This window comes from Carassius auratus, chromosome 45, assembly GCF_003368295.1.
Source record: "Carassius auratus strain Wakin chromosome 45, ASM336829v1, whole genome shotgun sequence".
In the NCBI taxonomy this organism is placed as follows: Eukaryota; Metazoa; Chordata; class Actinopteri; order Cypriniformes; family Cyprinidae; genus Carassius; species Carassius auratus.
This window is the reverse complement of record NC_039287.1, coordinates 4,145,761-4,159,409: the sequence shown is the minus strand read 5'-3', so window position 1 is coordinate 4,159,409 and position 13,649 is coordinate 4,145,761. Positions and strand designations below refer to the sequence as shown.

The window sequence follows — 13,649 nt, the reverse complement described above, 5'->3', positions numbered from 1 at the left end:
GGTACTCCATGACTATCTACGTAACCATACTTCGCATAATATTGCCGTGTCATTTTCAAACCAGCGAGTAATGCCGAGGTAGCGTCTACACTACAGCCATTGAGGGAGTAGACCATTTATTTTTATTCTGTTCGTCGTAATCCAAAACTCTTTGTATTTATACGGGATGTTGTGGAAATGCAACAATGAATGCAAAAACACAACATGTATATTCACTTTTTAATTTTATTAAAAGTTTATTCATCTTAGTGTCTACTTCCGCATTCCAATCCTGCTAATAGCGTCATAATTCTCTATACCAATAAGCTGTAAAATCGTCACTCATCTGTACACCAATAAGCTCATCTTAATCATAAACCAATAACCGCTGAGGTGGGCGGGGCGACACGTGTCGCTCCGCCCCAACGTGTCGCCCCGCCCCATCGTCCAGACTGCACTCTGGGATACTTGATTTAACCAAAGACTGGTAACTCAAAGTGGCAGATTTCAATCTTTAAAACAACAATCAAAACAGGGAGAACAAACATACATACATACATATATACACATATACACATACATACATACACATATACATATATATATATATATATATATATATATATATATACACACACACACACACACACACACACACACACACACACACATACATATATATATATATATATATATATATATAAACACACCATATACATCACATACACTTAATATTCATGAACCAGTCTGAAAAGGTTTAAAATGGTATCAAGATCCAATGAAATCAGCAAATATTTGCTGGGAATGTCAAAATTCACAGAAGTTATATGCATATGCATTTCAGTTATATGGAACTAATTTTATTGAAAATCTGGGGAAATAGGGTGGCCACGTAACCACAAAACAAAACGATTACTGTACCTTGGCATTTTCCTTTGATGGATCCAAAGTCATCTCTAGCTGACCTGAAAGAGAGCAAGAAGCCCATAAGAAGCCTTTTTATAATCACATATAAGTGTTTTGAGTTCCCATCAGCCTCAGTTAGTAAATATAGGAGAATGTGGGGGGGAAATAAACTATAGATTTTTTTAGATTAACCAATTTGATGTTTAGAGGTTGTTTTCAGAACATCAGGCTGTGAATTACTTAGACCCTGAAGCATGACACTTTCATTTCTGTGTGAGCGGATGAGCTGGTGCTAAGCGAAATAAATCACACCCACTGAAAACTGAATTGTACATGAAAACACATACGAATGTTTAAAAATACATCATCAGCACCAAATCATCTATCTCAGAAGTAGCTTTGCTCAGCGGAACAGCACCCGGGAAAAGAGGGTGAAAAATTAACCAATTATAGAAAGGGCAAACATTTCCAATCAATGTGCAGAATTACCTAATTTCCACGCATTGGTCCTGAACCACAGCCAGGAGCTTCCCATTACTGGATGGGGGAGAAAAAATAATTAAATAAACAAACCAAATGGGTGAAAAGAAGACAGAATGACTGTGTAAGCAAACATGGGGCCAAAAATAAACATTTCTAACACAGGGAATGTTGTCTTCCATCTGGAAATCAATAGCTAATTAAAGCTTGCTGTCTCTGCTTGTATTGCACTGTTTTGCATAACTAGATAACTGGCAGAAACAAGTAGAACAGGGAAGGAAAAAATGAGTTTGATTGAGATTACATGGCTTGCATCCACAAACAGACGTTTAATTAAATTTGGATCTCTCACAAGAACCAAAGCACACAAACCAATGATTTCTAGAAAATCCAAGAAAACAGTGTTGCTGCAGTTAAAATGAACCTCTAGAGTCTAAATTAGGGGCAAAAATACAATGTTTTTTTGGTGAAACACAGCATAAACTTTGGGAATGCAGAGTCAATGAGGTGTGGATGATAATCTTTTATACAGTATGTTAAAAGCTGATTGTATCACCTCGCCAGAACCAATTGCCAGTTCAACTGTTTGGTTGCAAGGCGAACCAGTCCAGGTGGCAGAGTTGAACTGGAGGGGCTGAAATACAGAAAAAAATAAAAATAAAAGTCAATCACGCACAAACGGGTGCTGAGAATAACTAGGTACTAGTATTACTCTATCTTTATCCCGAACTTTTGAAAGGTATTGAATGTGGTGTTATATATTCATGTCTAATTATTTAAATCACTATCTATTACCAATCACTATCTATCAGAATTGCTATCCAACACCAATTCTAAATACACAGCTACTGTATACTTCCCTGTAAATACAAAAAGCAGAGAGAATATCTCACCTGTACCAAAGGTAGTGCAGAATAAACCTGAAGGGCCCTGTAAAGACACAATATTTTGACTATTAAGCTATATAATTTTGACAACCATATTAAGGCAGCAATACATTTGATGAGGTAATGGAAATCAGCTTATATAGACTTTGTATATATAATCAGCGTTTCTTTTAAGAAACATTATATAGAACATCATGTAATAACAATAATAATGATCATGACAAAGGTGCATAAAAAAACTTACCCTATACCTCAAATGAAGAGTGTATTAAACACGCTAATTAAAAATATTAATACACCTATAATTAAATATAAATAATACTTCAATAACTCCAGATGAGTAAATCATCTTAAAACTGCAAAACAAGGCACCATTTGAATAGAAAGTTGTTGTATTAAAATGAAGTGCATAAGCAGATCTCATGTGTAAAAACTAGTAATCCCCAGAATCCCATTTAAAACTCAAATAATCTAATTTAATTTAAGTAGATTTAAACTAAATAGACTAAAATCGCTAAATAGGATGTGATTAGCACTTTTATTATTCAAACTGAACATATCTGCCAAATGAACACATTCATACTGAAACAGTGTTCTCTGTAAAGCTGCTTTGGAAAGAAACACGTGAGCAGAAATTAGTCACGTTTTATCTAACTTTTGAGACATATATTCAGGTAGTATGCAGGACAACATGACATCTTGCAAATATTTCCACGTGCTGCGTCTCATCTCTGCACTTCATACCTGTCACTGCCTTTGCGACGATCGAGGAGTTGTGTTCCTTCAGTCCACGCAGCTGAAAATCAAACACAAGCGAATGATCTCAGACTATTTTTAGCAGCTGTAATCATCAGCCTGTATAGTGAACAGTTCCGAAGTTTGAACTTGAACCTGCTCCTCAAAACTGCAGCTGTTGATATTTGACAACCCGAGAAAAATAAATAAATGACGAGTTGTAAGTTATCATGATGATATTTATTCCAAAATCAAATTAACAAGAAAATAAACAACTGGAAGATGATGAACTTGGATACGTGGCTCATATAGACTTGGGCAGAACGGATCTGCTTAATTATACGTAATATATTAATATCGGGTGCAAATAATCATTTAGTCAAAGAAGGGGTGTATATTTTGACAAACCTGCGTATCTGTTTCGGGCGGCCATTCTGTGTTAATAAGTAAATCATATAAAATATTCTCCTCTTCGTCTTCCAGAATAATATCACTTGCCATGTTTCCTCCACGTCACACTACGGAGGTCTGCGAGGTACATATTAAGGGACCGATGATCTTTCATATATCACGACTGACTATCTGTAGGTTGTTGTCTAAAAGTATCTCTAGCTGGAATTTTTTATTATAATTTTTTGTCGCTCTAGGTGGTATAAAATTAACCTATCATCTATTTTGATATTAAAAACAAGATTAGCGGAACTGAAGCGCGGACGCATGATCCGCACGGACCGTTTTTCTATGTAGCACTCTGTCAAAACCTAAACCAGCACACGTTATATCCGGTGGAGACTCACCGGAGTTTGACAACATGGCAGCGTTTGGAGGTGAGATATACCTATCAGCGTTTTAGCAAAACATCTATTCAGTTATATATTGAGTGTGGTTAAACTATTTGCGATCTTGATATCTTTTCGTGTTGCCTTCTAGAAATGGGAGTGATGCCTGAAATTGCACAGGCGGTGGAAGAAATGGACTGGCTGTGAGTTAGACGATCTTTCCTGGTTCTTCTACACATAAATGCATTAATAAGTTGTTATCTGTGCATTAGTAAAGTAGTTAATGGTTTGATTCTCTCTTTCAGGTTGCCAACAGACATTCAGGCCGAGTCTATCCCTCTGATTCTGGGCGGAGGAGACGTGCTCATGGTGTGTGTGTGTGTGTGTGTGTGTGTGTGTGTGTGTGTGTGAAAGAGAGAGTGAGTGTGAATGATCAGCACCTCTGTGCTCACCTGTGTGTTTATGTTTACAGGCTGCTGAGACTGGGAGCGGAAAAACAGGAGTAAGTGTGAAACCATAGACATTAATAATGGCCGATTAGAGTAGTGTTGGGGTTTCTTAGGCTTTGTATTTTACCATACATCAGAATTGTATTAATGTGAAAAAAAAAAATCTGGTCTTGTAGGCCTTCAGTATTCCAGTCATCCAAATAGTCTATGAGACCCTTAAAGACCAGCAGGAGGGGAAGAAGGGACGCAGTGCTGTAAAGACAGGAGGAGCAGGTATTAAACCTTCATCTGTATATCAGCATTCAACACACTTATGTATGTAGCCAGGCTTAGTTTACACTGATGGTTTATGGGTAAGAATTACTATATAGGGTGGCGACACATTCCTATTTTTTCCTGGGACAGTCTTTGGTTTTGGTGGCTTACTTTGAACACATCACAGTATTATGTTGTTGTTGTTAACTAAAACATTAATTGTGAATTTCATTTCATTAATTGAAATAAAGCTAAAATAAAATATAAATATTAGACAAAATACTAAAGTACTTAAAAACGTAAGGTACAAATGTTGCCTTGGCAACTTATTTAAATAAATTAAGTTGAAGTACTGAAATTAAAGCTAAATGGAATGTAAATAAATAAAATGGCAAAATCACATAAAAAATTATGAAAACTTAAACTATAATAAAAAATTAAATCCAATTCAAAATATTAATGATTACTATAATTGCTTATAGATACTAATTAAAAAGATAGAACATGAAATGGATTATTTTTAAAACAATTACATCTACTTTACCTCCGTCTGTCTGAAGTATATTAAGACTGCTAGATATGGCAGATTTCCCCCCCCCCCCCCCAGAAACTACTTTCCTGACGTTTACGCTCAAAATATTTTTTTTGGTTGATTATTGATTTTCTTTCCAGTTTTCAATAAATGGCAGATGAACCCCTATGACAGAAGTCCAGCATTTGGTAAGTATTTAACACGTAGCCTGGTTTGATTCTGAATTTTCCATTGTGATTCTGGAAGCTTATTTCCACTTCTTTGTTGCAACAATATTATTATATTACATTTTGGCTTTTCTCCTTCAGCTATTGGTCCAGATGGCCTGTGCTGTCAGAGCAGAGAGTTCAAAGAGTGGCATGGCTGTCGTTCCACCAAAGCAGTCACAAAAGGTAAGAGAACATTTTTTGTGTGTGTGTGTTTTTTTTTCTTTCCAAAACCAATGGATTCCTGGGATTTATTCTGCTTATTTTTCTCTAGGGAAGTATTATTATGAAGTAACCTGTAATGATCAAGGGCTGTGCAGGGTGGGCTGGTCTACGGCCCTGGCATCACTGGACTTGGGTATGTTTGAGTATGACCTCGTTGAACTGTTCGGTCAAATCCCATGTCATTATTTAAAGTAATAATAATATTTGGTATTCTGTTTTTACCTTCTCTTAGGAACGGACAAATATGGATTTGGCTTCGGAGGAACTGGAAAGAAATCTCACAATAAGCAGTTTGATAGTTATGGAGAGGTAAGGTATGACAAGGGAACTTGATTTGACACTCAAGCTTTGGTGTATTGATATGATGTATGCCTTTTCTAGGAGTTCACGATGCACGACACCATTGGATGCTACATAGATCAAGATAAAGGCCAAGTTTCATTCTCCAAAAATGGTAGGGCTTTTTTTTTTATGCCTTTGAAATGGTTTAGTGAATTATTTAATTGAGCATGTCGTCACACTATGCAGAGCGATGCTGAACTCTCATCCAGATTATGTAAAATAATTCATAAAATGTTATATTACACACTACCTTACCGGATAAGATATATTTTTTTTTAACTACCGTATTTTTTGGACTATAAGACGCACTGGACTATAAGTCGCATTTATTTAGAACCAAGAACCAAGAGAAAACATTACCGTCTACAGCCGCGAGAGGGCGCTCTATGCCTTCAGTGTAAACTACAGGAGCACTCAGCAGCATAGAGCGCCCCCTCGCGGCTGGAGATGGTAATTTTATCTCTTGGTTCATGTCAAATAAATTTTGATAAATAAGTCACACCAGACTATAAGTCGCAGGACAATAATTTGATCAAATATGATAGTAGTGTTACAGAAGATTTCTATTTCAAATATTTTAAATTCTATTTCGGATGCTTTTTTTTTTTTTTTTTTAATTCGTCAAATAATCTGAAAAAACTGTATCACTTTTTCCACAAAAATAAAAATAAAATGTGATCGAATAAATGGTGAGAATAAGAGAAAAATCTACCAACCCCAAATATTTCAGTAGTAGTGTACCTCTCTAAATGTTTGGTACCACAAAATTCTTTTTAATATCAGTAGACTGTGCAGCCCTAATGTAAATGCGAGCCGCTGTAACTGATTAGTGATTGTCTTTCGCAGGTAATGATCTGGGTCTGGCTTTTGAGATCCCTTCCCAGCTGAAAAACCAGCCCTTCTTTGCTTCCTGTGTGCTGAAGGTATCTGACATATACACAGCTTGTTGTTGCTACGTAACATTTCTATTACAAAACAGCTTTTCTCAAAATGTGTGTCTGTGCCAATCGCACTCAGAATGGTGAACTGAAATTCAACTTTGGTGATGAACCTTTCAAAAACCAACCTAAGGATGGATATGTGGCCCTGAACCAGGCTTCAGACGGTCATGTGGTCAAATCCAGCCAGACAGGTGAGCTTCAAATCACATTCATTTTTCATTGCCTGCAGGGCTTGTGTTAATGTTTCTGACACTCTGTCTGTGATGTGTATTTGTCCTCAGGCAGTGCTAAAGTAAGTCAGGTCAAATCCAGTTCGAACGCCCCCAAAGCTCTCATCATCGAGCCGTCTAAAGAGCTAGCTGAACAAACACTCAATAATGTCAACCAGTTCAAGAAATATGTTGATAACCCCAAACTGAGGTGAGCTGAGGGTAACAGAAGAGCTGCAGTGAGTGGTAGTGTCTGCTGAGGGATTTGGAGTTAACTGAACATCATGATGTTTTGCAGGGATCTTCTGATCATCGGAGGAGTGGCTGCTAAAGAGCAGCTCTCCGTTTTAGAAAGCGGAGTAAGTGTATAAATCTTAAACCAGGGGTCTTTTATTATTTTTTTGTTCTCAAAATATTATTTTGTGAAATTATCTTTAATGCTAAAGGCTAAATTAAAATATACACTAACATATGCTTTTCTTCATTAAAAGTGACAGTCAAGACAGTAATTACAAAAGATTTGTTTCAAATAAAACCATTTCTTTTGAACTTTCTATTCATCACATTTTCTAGTCATCAAATCTTGAACAAACATAACACCAAAAGACTACAAAACATTCTCTGTTAAAATATTAAGCAGCACAACTGTTTTCAACATTGAGAATGAGAGAGAGTCTTGAGTACCAAAGCAGATTTCTGAAGGTTCGTGTTGACACTGAAGACTGAAGAAAGACTGCTAAAAAGTTTTACTTTACTATCACAGGAATAGATTATATTTAGAAACCTATTGACATAGAAAACCGGTATTTTAAAATGTAATGAAATTTCATAATATTATTATTTTTTTTTTTTTTTTACTGTATTTTGATCAAATAAATGAAGAGTAGATGAGCATAAGATACTACTTTCAAAAACATAAAAAAAATCTTACTGGCCCCACAGTTTTGAATGGTAGAATATAAAACTTAAAATATATAGATATAACTTTAGTAAACGAGACTGTACAATAATGAATATTTGATAGCATTGTATCAAGTGAAATAATGTTACTATACAAAAGTTATCACAGACCAGTTTTAATAAGGTTTAAATAACTTAATTTTATACCATATGTTATCTATCTATCTATCTATCTATCTATTCTCAAGTGATTTAAGAACCCTGTCCTAGACCATAATACATAACTTAGAACTCAAAATGTATAATACTATGCATTTTTCGGTGTTTATACTTTTTTAAAATTGTCCTTTTAGGTTGATATTGTGGTTGGGACCCCTGGCAGACTGGATGACCTCATATCCACAGGAAAGCTGGATCTTTCTCAAGTCCGCTTCCTGGTGCTGGATGAGTGTGTATGTTGAACACTAAAATTCAACCTAAAATACTAAAATTCATTAAAAGAATGCTTTGGATTGACTACAAGTTCTGTTGACAGCATTTGTGACAAGTTGTTGATTTCACTGTAAATATTATTTATTATTATATTTTACCTCAATTTGTAAAAAAAAAAAAACAGAATCATCAAGATTGTGATTTTTTAATTTATCTGAACATATGGGAAAGTGCAAAGAAGAAACCTTTGTAATTGATTGCTGAATAAATGTGTTCAGGATGGACTCCTCACAGCTGGCTACACTGACTTCATCATGAGGATCTACAACCAGATCCCACAGGTTACTTCAGACGGCAAAAGACTGCAGGTGATCGAAGCGCTAGATTTCAGCTTTCTCTAGAGTTCTCAGCTGCAGTTTTTAATGAACGAATTACTGTGTGTGTTGTAGGTGATCGTTTGCTCTGCTACACTGCACTCATTTGATGTGAAGAAGCTCTCGGAGAAGATCATGCATTTCCCCACATGGGTGGATCTGAAGGGAGAAGATTCTGTACCAGAGACGGTCCATCATGTGGTGGTGCCAGTCAACCCAAAAAAAGACCGAATTTGGGAGAAACTGGGGAAAAACCACATTCGGGTACAAATATTTAACACTAGCAAAGATCTCACTTCATACTGCCATTTTAAACTCCTGAATTATAGTCTAAATCAATGATGTTGTGTTCTCACAGACTGATGAAGTTCATGCCAAGGATGACACACGACCTGGAAGCAACACTTCAGGTAAGAATTTCCAGCCATTAAGGAAATCATGGTGAAATATCTAAATATTTCCAGGCTCATATCATATCAATTGTGACCATTTAAAAAGGACTTTGACTTGGTCTGATAGAAAGGTCTTGCAGTGAATTGTGTTATATGGCTTTTTACAGAGATGTGGTCAGAGGCCATTAAGATTCTGAAGGGAGAGTATGCCATCAGAGCCATTAAGGAGCATAAGATGGATCAGGCCATCATCTTTTGCAGGACGAAGATCGACTGCGATAATATGGAGCAGTACTTCATCAAACAGGGAGGAGGTGAGGCACACAGCTCGGGTTTTAGCTTCATTTTCTAACAGCCATTATATACGACCAAGTCTAGATGCAAACATTTGGCTTTTTCTGCAGGTCCAGACAAGAAAGGACACCCTTTCTCTTGTGTCTGTCTTCACGGCGACAGGAAACCAAATGAGCGCAAATATAACTTGGAGCAATTCAAGGTAAAAAAAGGAATTAATTTTTTTTGTATGTGAATATATATATATATATATATATATATATATATATATATATATATATAAGTGTGTGTATGAATGTGGCCCTGAAGCACAAAACCAGTCTTAAGTCTCTGGGATAATTTTTAGCAAAATTATTGATTTGTTTTATGCCAAAAATCATTAGGATATTAAGTGCAGATCATGTTCCATGAAGATATTTTGTACATTTCCTTCCGTAAATATATCAAAATAGAATTTTGATTAGTAATATGCATTGCTAAGAACTGAATTTGGACAACTTCAAAGGCGATATTCTCAGTTTATTTTTTACCAGATTCCAGATATTCAAATATTGTATTTTTCGGACTATAAGTCGCACCTAAGTATAAGTCACATCAGTCCAAAAATACGTCATGACAAGGGAAAAACATATATAAGTTGCACCAGACTAAAAGTCGCTTTTATTTAGAACCAAGAACCAAGAGAAAACATTACCGTCTACAGCCGCGAGAGGGCGCTCTATGCCTTCAGTGTAGACTACAGGAGCACTGAGCAGCATGGAGCGCCCTCTCGCAGACTGTAGATGGTAATGTTTTCTCTTGGTTCATTTCTCTCGGTTCATGTCAAATTAATTTTGAAAAGTCGCACCTGAATACAAGTCGCAGGACCAGCCAAACTTAAATATGGTAGTTGTATCTCAGCCAAATATTGTCTGATCCTAATAAACCATACATCAATGGAAAGCTTATTTATTCAGATCAAGTAATATTCAAATATTTATTCAAATAATTGACAGTTATGACTGGTTTTGTCGTCTAGGGTGACATGTATACACACACAAACACATTTTTATTTTATTGTTTTATTTAAATAACTTTCCTGATAAAAGCCACTCTGTTGAAATATCCTTTCATCATCCTTACTTTAGAAACAGGAAGTGAAGTTTCTGATTTGCACCGATGTGGCTGCTAGAGGAATTGATATTCGTGGCGTTCCTTATGGTAAGAATGAGAAATTCTTCTGTTTAATGAATTTACCTTCACAATGGTGTGAAATATGAATATATTTTTTTTAATGACTTATACCAACAATTTAGTTTGTTTCCTACAACTAATATACAGAATTAGTTTTCATTATTATTAATAATAATGATATTAAAATGCATTTAATAATTACAAATTATTGCTCATAATAATAAAAACAATATAGTATTTAATAAAACAAAATAAAGAATACTAATTAATTATACACTTATTTTTTATTATAAAAATAGATTAATGTTTTGCAAAATGATTGCACTGAAAATGGAATGCAAATTGTGCCATTTATTAATAAACTCATTGTTTAAAAAACATAGGCTTGACTAATAATGTTCTTATCTAAAATTCAAAAACACAGAAAATTGCAGTATTCTTGCCTGTTTTGCAGTGATAAATGTAACTCTACCTGATGAGAAGCAGAACTATGTTCACCGCATTGGAAGAGTTGGCAGAGCGGACAGGTGACAGCCAGCATTCATCTTTAGCTGAAGATAACCGTCTGTCTGCATTTACATTTTAATATCAATCATTCATTGATATTTGTGATGTCATTACAGGATGGGTTTGGCTATATCTCTGGTGGCTATGGAGAAAGAGAAGGTAAGTAGGAAGTAAAGCAGAACTGGCGGTGTAGAAATGTAATGTGTTAGTGTGTTAACTGTGTGTATGTGTGGGCTTTCACACAGGTGTGGTACCATGTTTGTGCCAGCCGAGGAAAAAGCTGCAATAACACCAAACTCAAAGAGAATGGAGGATGTACTATTTGGTACAACGAGAAAGAGGTGAGAACTCACTCAGCACATTTACATGACATTTACGAGATTTGAACTTATTTTGTACTTTAATCGTTTTTTCCATTTGTAGTTGTTGTCAGAAATCGAGGAACATCTGAAATGCACCATTACTCAGTGTGAACCTGACATCAAAGTACCTGTGGATGAATTTGATGGCAAAGTGACTTATGGGCAGCGCAGGACTGGTGGGGGTGAGTATCTTTCAGTTGTCCTGTTTGTATGCCTCCATTTATCTGTAACTTATCTCAATATCTATTTCCTCTCAAACACACCCCAGCTGGTCTTTATAAGGGCCATGTGGATATACTGGCCCCGACCGTACGGGAACTAGCCAACCTGGAGAGAGAAGCGCAAACGTCCTTCCTTCATCTCAGCTATCTTCCAAACCAGCTCTTTAAAGCCTTCTAGAGCACACTTGCATACTTCACACTGAAATAACCACAAAGGAAGATGCCACCGGCCAAGAACAAGTCCTAACTTTACATAATTCAAATATTTAATTTCTGATTGATGAGGTTTGACATGCAAAAGAAATTTGCTTGGGCTGTTATTGATTAGCGGTGTTTTCTTTAATCATTTAAGAAATGTAAAAAAAAAAAAAAAAAAAAAAGTTGGGTTATGTTTTTCCAAAACACTTAAGTTGTAGTCAGGCAAATAAATCTGAAATAAATTCATACAGCATTATGCTTCTGTTTTCTTCAGTTATTTTGTTTACATCATGTAAGCAGAACTCATCTTATCAGTTTTTGAGAAAACAGGTGTGGTTTAAAATCAATTAGACATGGTCTAAAATATATATATTATTTATTTATTTATTTATTTGCTAAAAAATATTATCTAAAAATACATGAAGCATTATTTTAGGCTACAGGCTGCTGTCCAAACTTTTCATTAGTGTTTTCATTTCTCAAAGTTTTCTTTGTTGCATGTTTAGCAGCTTGTGCATATGATCCAGATATTTCAGCCAAAAAGCAATTAATAAATGACAAGACCAAAAACTAAATTACAATTTCTCTAACAACTCTAACAAAAAATTTTAAATACTGAAATAATAAAATATGAATTTTATTTTTATTTTTAATTAATATAAAATGTATACGTTTGTATAATGTATAGCGTTTTATGCCTAATAACACTGCGACTAATACGCCACTGACTCTGCAGTACCTAATACTTACACTAGGTGGCGGGCTTGTCCTAATGGAGAGGCTCACGCTCGCCTCTCATTCCTCTGGAGATGTCCATTGTATATAGTTCATGCCATAAGCGCTGCTCCTTTATTTATAGTATAGCAAAGTCCAAAAGAGGGCAATGACGTCAAATCTCATTAATAATCCAAAACTCCAGTTCTTTACTCTTAGTGACCCAGCACACACATGTTATTACAGACTCCTGTTTAAGCTCAAATCACACACACGCACACACGCACACACACACAGTAGGACATCTCTCTGTAATTATACCCAAACTAACAGCAGTGCTCGTAAACAGCCTTGCATTTTAAACTAATCCACAAAGGACCACACACACCTCAACCTACATTCCTACCCTAAATTTGATTATATAATACAAATACTTATGGATTCATACAACAGATCGGACATCACAGAGCCTACCAATTCTGAAACACTGATCAAGTTCCTGTTTGACATGGACCCATCATATTCAACCTCGATCCTGAGCCGATGTTTAAAAGTTTGGATTTATCTTTTATGTTTGTTATTCACTTGTCCTTTCATGTTATATAACTGCAGTAGCTATGTGTATATACACATACGTGTGTGTGCGTCTGTGTTTCCACTCCTAAGCATCTTTGAAAGAAAATGGTTTCCAGCTGGCAGAGCATGCGTCTCATGTTTGTCCGCCTTTTGCTCACTTCCTTAACCCTGCCTGCAGACCAAACTTAACCCATTCAACATCTTGCTTCTCGATGGACTAATGACATTTCAGACAGATGATATTGCATGCTTTCCATGTCTGAAGGTGATTTTCTTCACATAAATGGTAAAAAAATTAATAAATAAAAAGATTGTGGAAAGATCAAAGATTAGGTGACTTGTCACCGGGGCAAGATTAAAAGTAGGTCCAGATGTAATAGATTATTTTATTTTTTGCATTAAAATCTACATTTTTCTAAATTTGATAAAATGTTTAAAAAATTACAGGCATTAATTTTCTGGCCCATTTAATAGTGTTGAGTCAAACAGCTACAGAAGTTCAGTCACAATCCAGGAAACTGTTACTTGTAAAGCCTCCACCTTCCTGTACCCAGTTTTGACTGTTGTGAGGGATTTATGTT

At 35.6% G+C, this 13,649-nt stretch overlaps 2 protein-coding genes across 2 annotated transcripts in view; one reads left to right on the top strand and one right to left on the bottom strand.

Moving 5' to 3' along the window:
• The window catches only part of LOC113062977 (neuroblastoma-amplified sequence-like), a 125,055-nt gene extending 121,389 nt beyond the window's left edge, over positions 1-3,666 (bottom strand). Inside the window, 6 exon segments of the mRNA XM_026233094.1 lie at positions 901-944; positions 1,375-1,422; positions 1,922-1,999; positions 2,259-2,295; positions 2,997-3,048; positions 3,396-3,666. Coding sequence (XP_026088879.1) covers positions 901-944; positions 1,375-1,422; positions 1,922-1,999; positions 2,259-2,295; positions 2,997-3,048; positions 3,396-3,488 — 352 coding nt within the window. The 5' untranslated portion in view covers positions 3,489-3,666.
• Positions 3,667-3,731: 65 nt separating this feature from the next.
• Positions 3,732-12,034, top strand: LOC113062986 (DEAD (Asp-Glu-Ala-Asp) box helicase 1). Its single transcript, XM_026233108.1, has 26 exons — positions 3,732-3,814; positions 3,918-3,969; positions 4,072-4,135; positions 4,239-4,268; positions 4,392-4,488; positions 5,143-5,190; positions 5,311-5,394; positions 5,483-5,566; positions 5,666-5,742; positions 5,815-5,887; positions 6,622-6,698; positions 6,793-6,907; positions 6,998-7,136; positions 7,224-7,284; positions 8,179-8,277; positions 8,536-8,625; positions 8,707-8,895; positions 8,990-9,041; positions 9,191-9,337; positions 9,428-9,519; positions 10,445-10,517; positions 10,945-11,017; positions 11,114-11,156; positions 11,243-11,338; positions 11,421-11,541; positions 11,628-12,034. Exons 1-26 carry the CDS (start codon positions 3,799-3,801, stop codon positions 11,756-11,758), a joined length of 2,223 nt encoding a protein of 740 aa, XP_026088893.1. The 5' UTR covers positions 3,732-3,798; the 3' UTR covers positions 11,759-12,034.
• Positions 12,035-13,649: the final 1,615 nt, after the last annotated feature.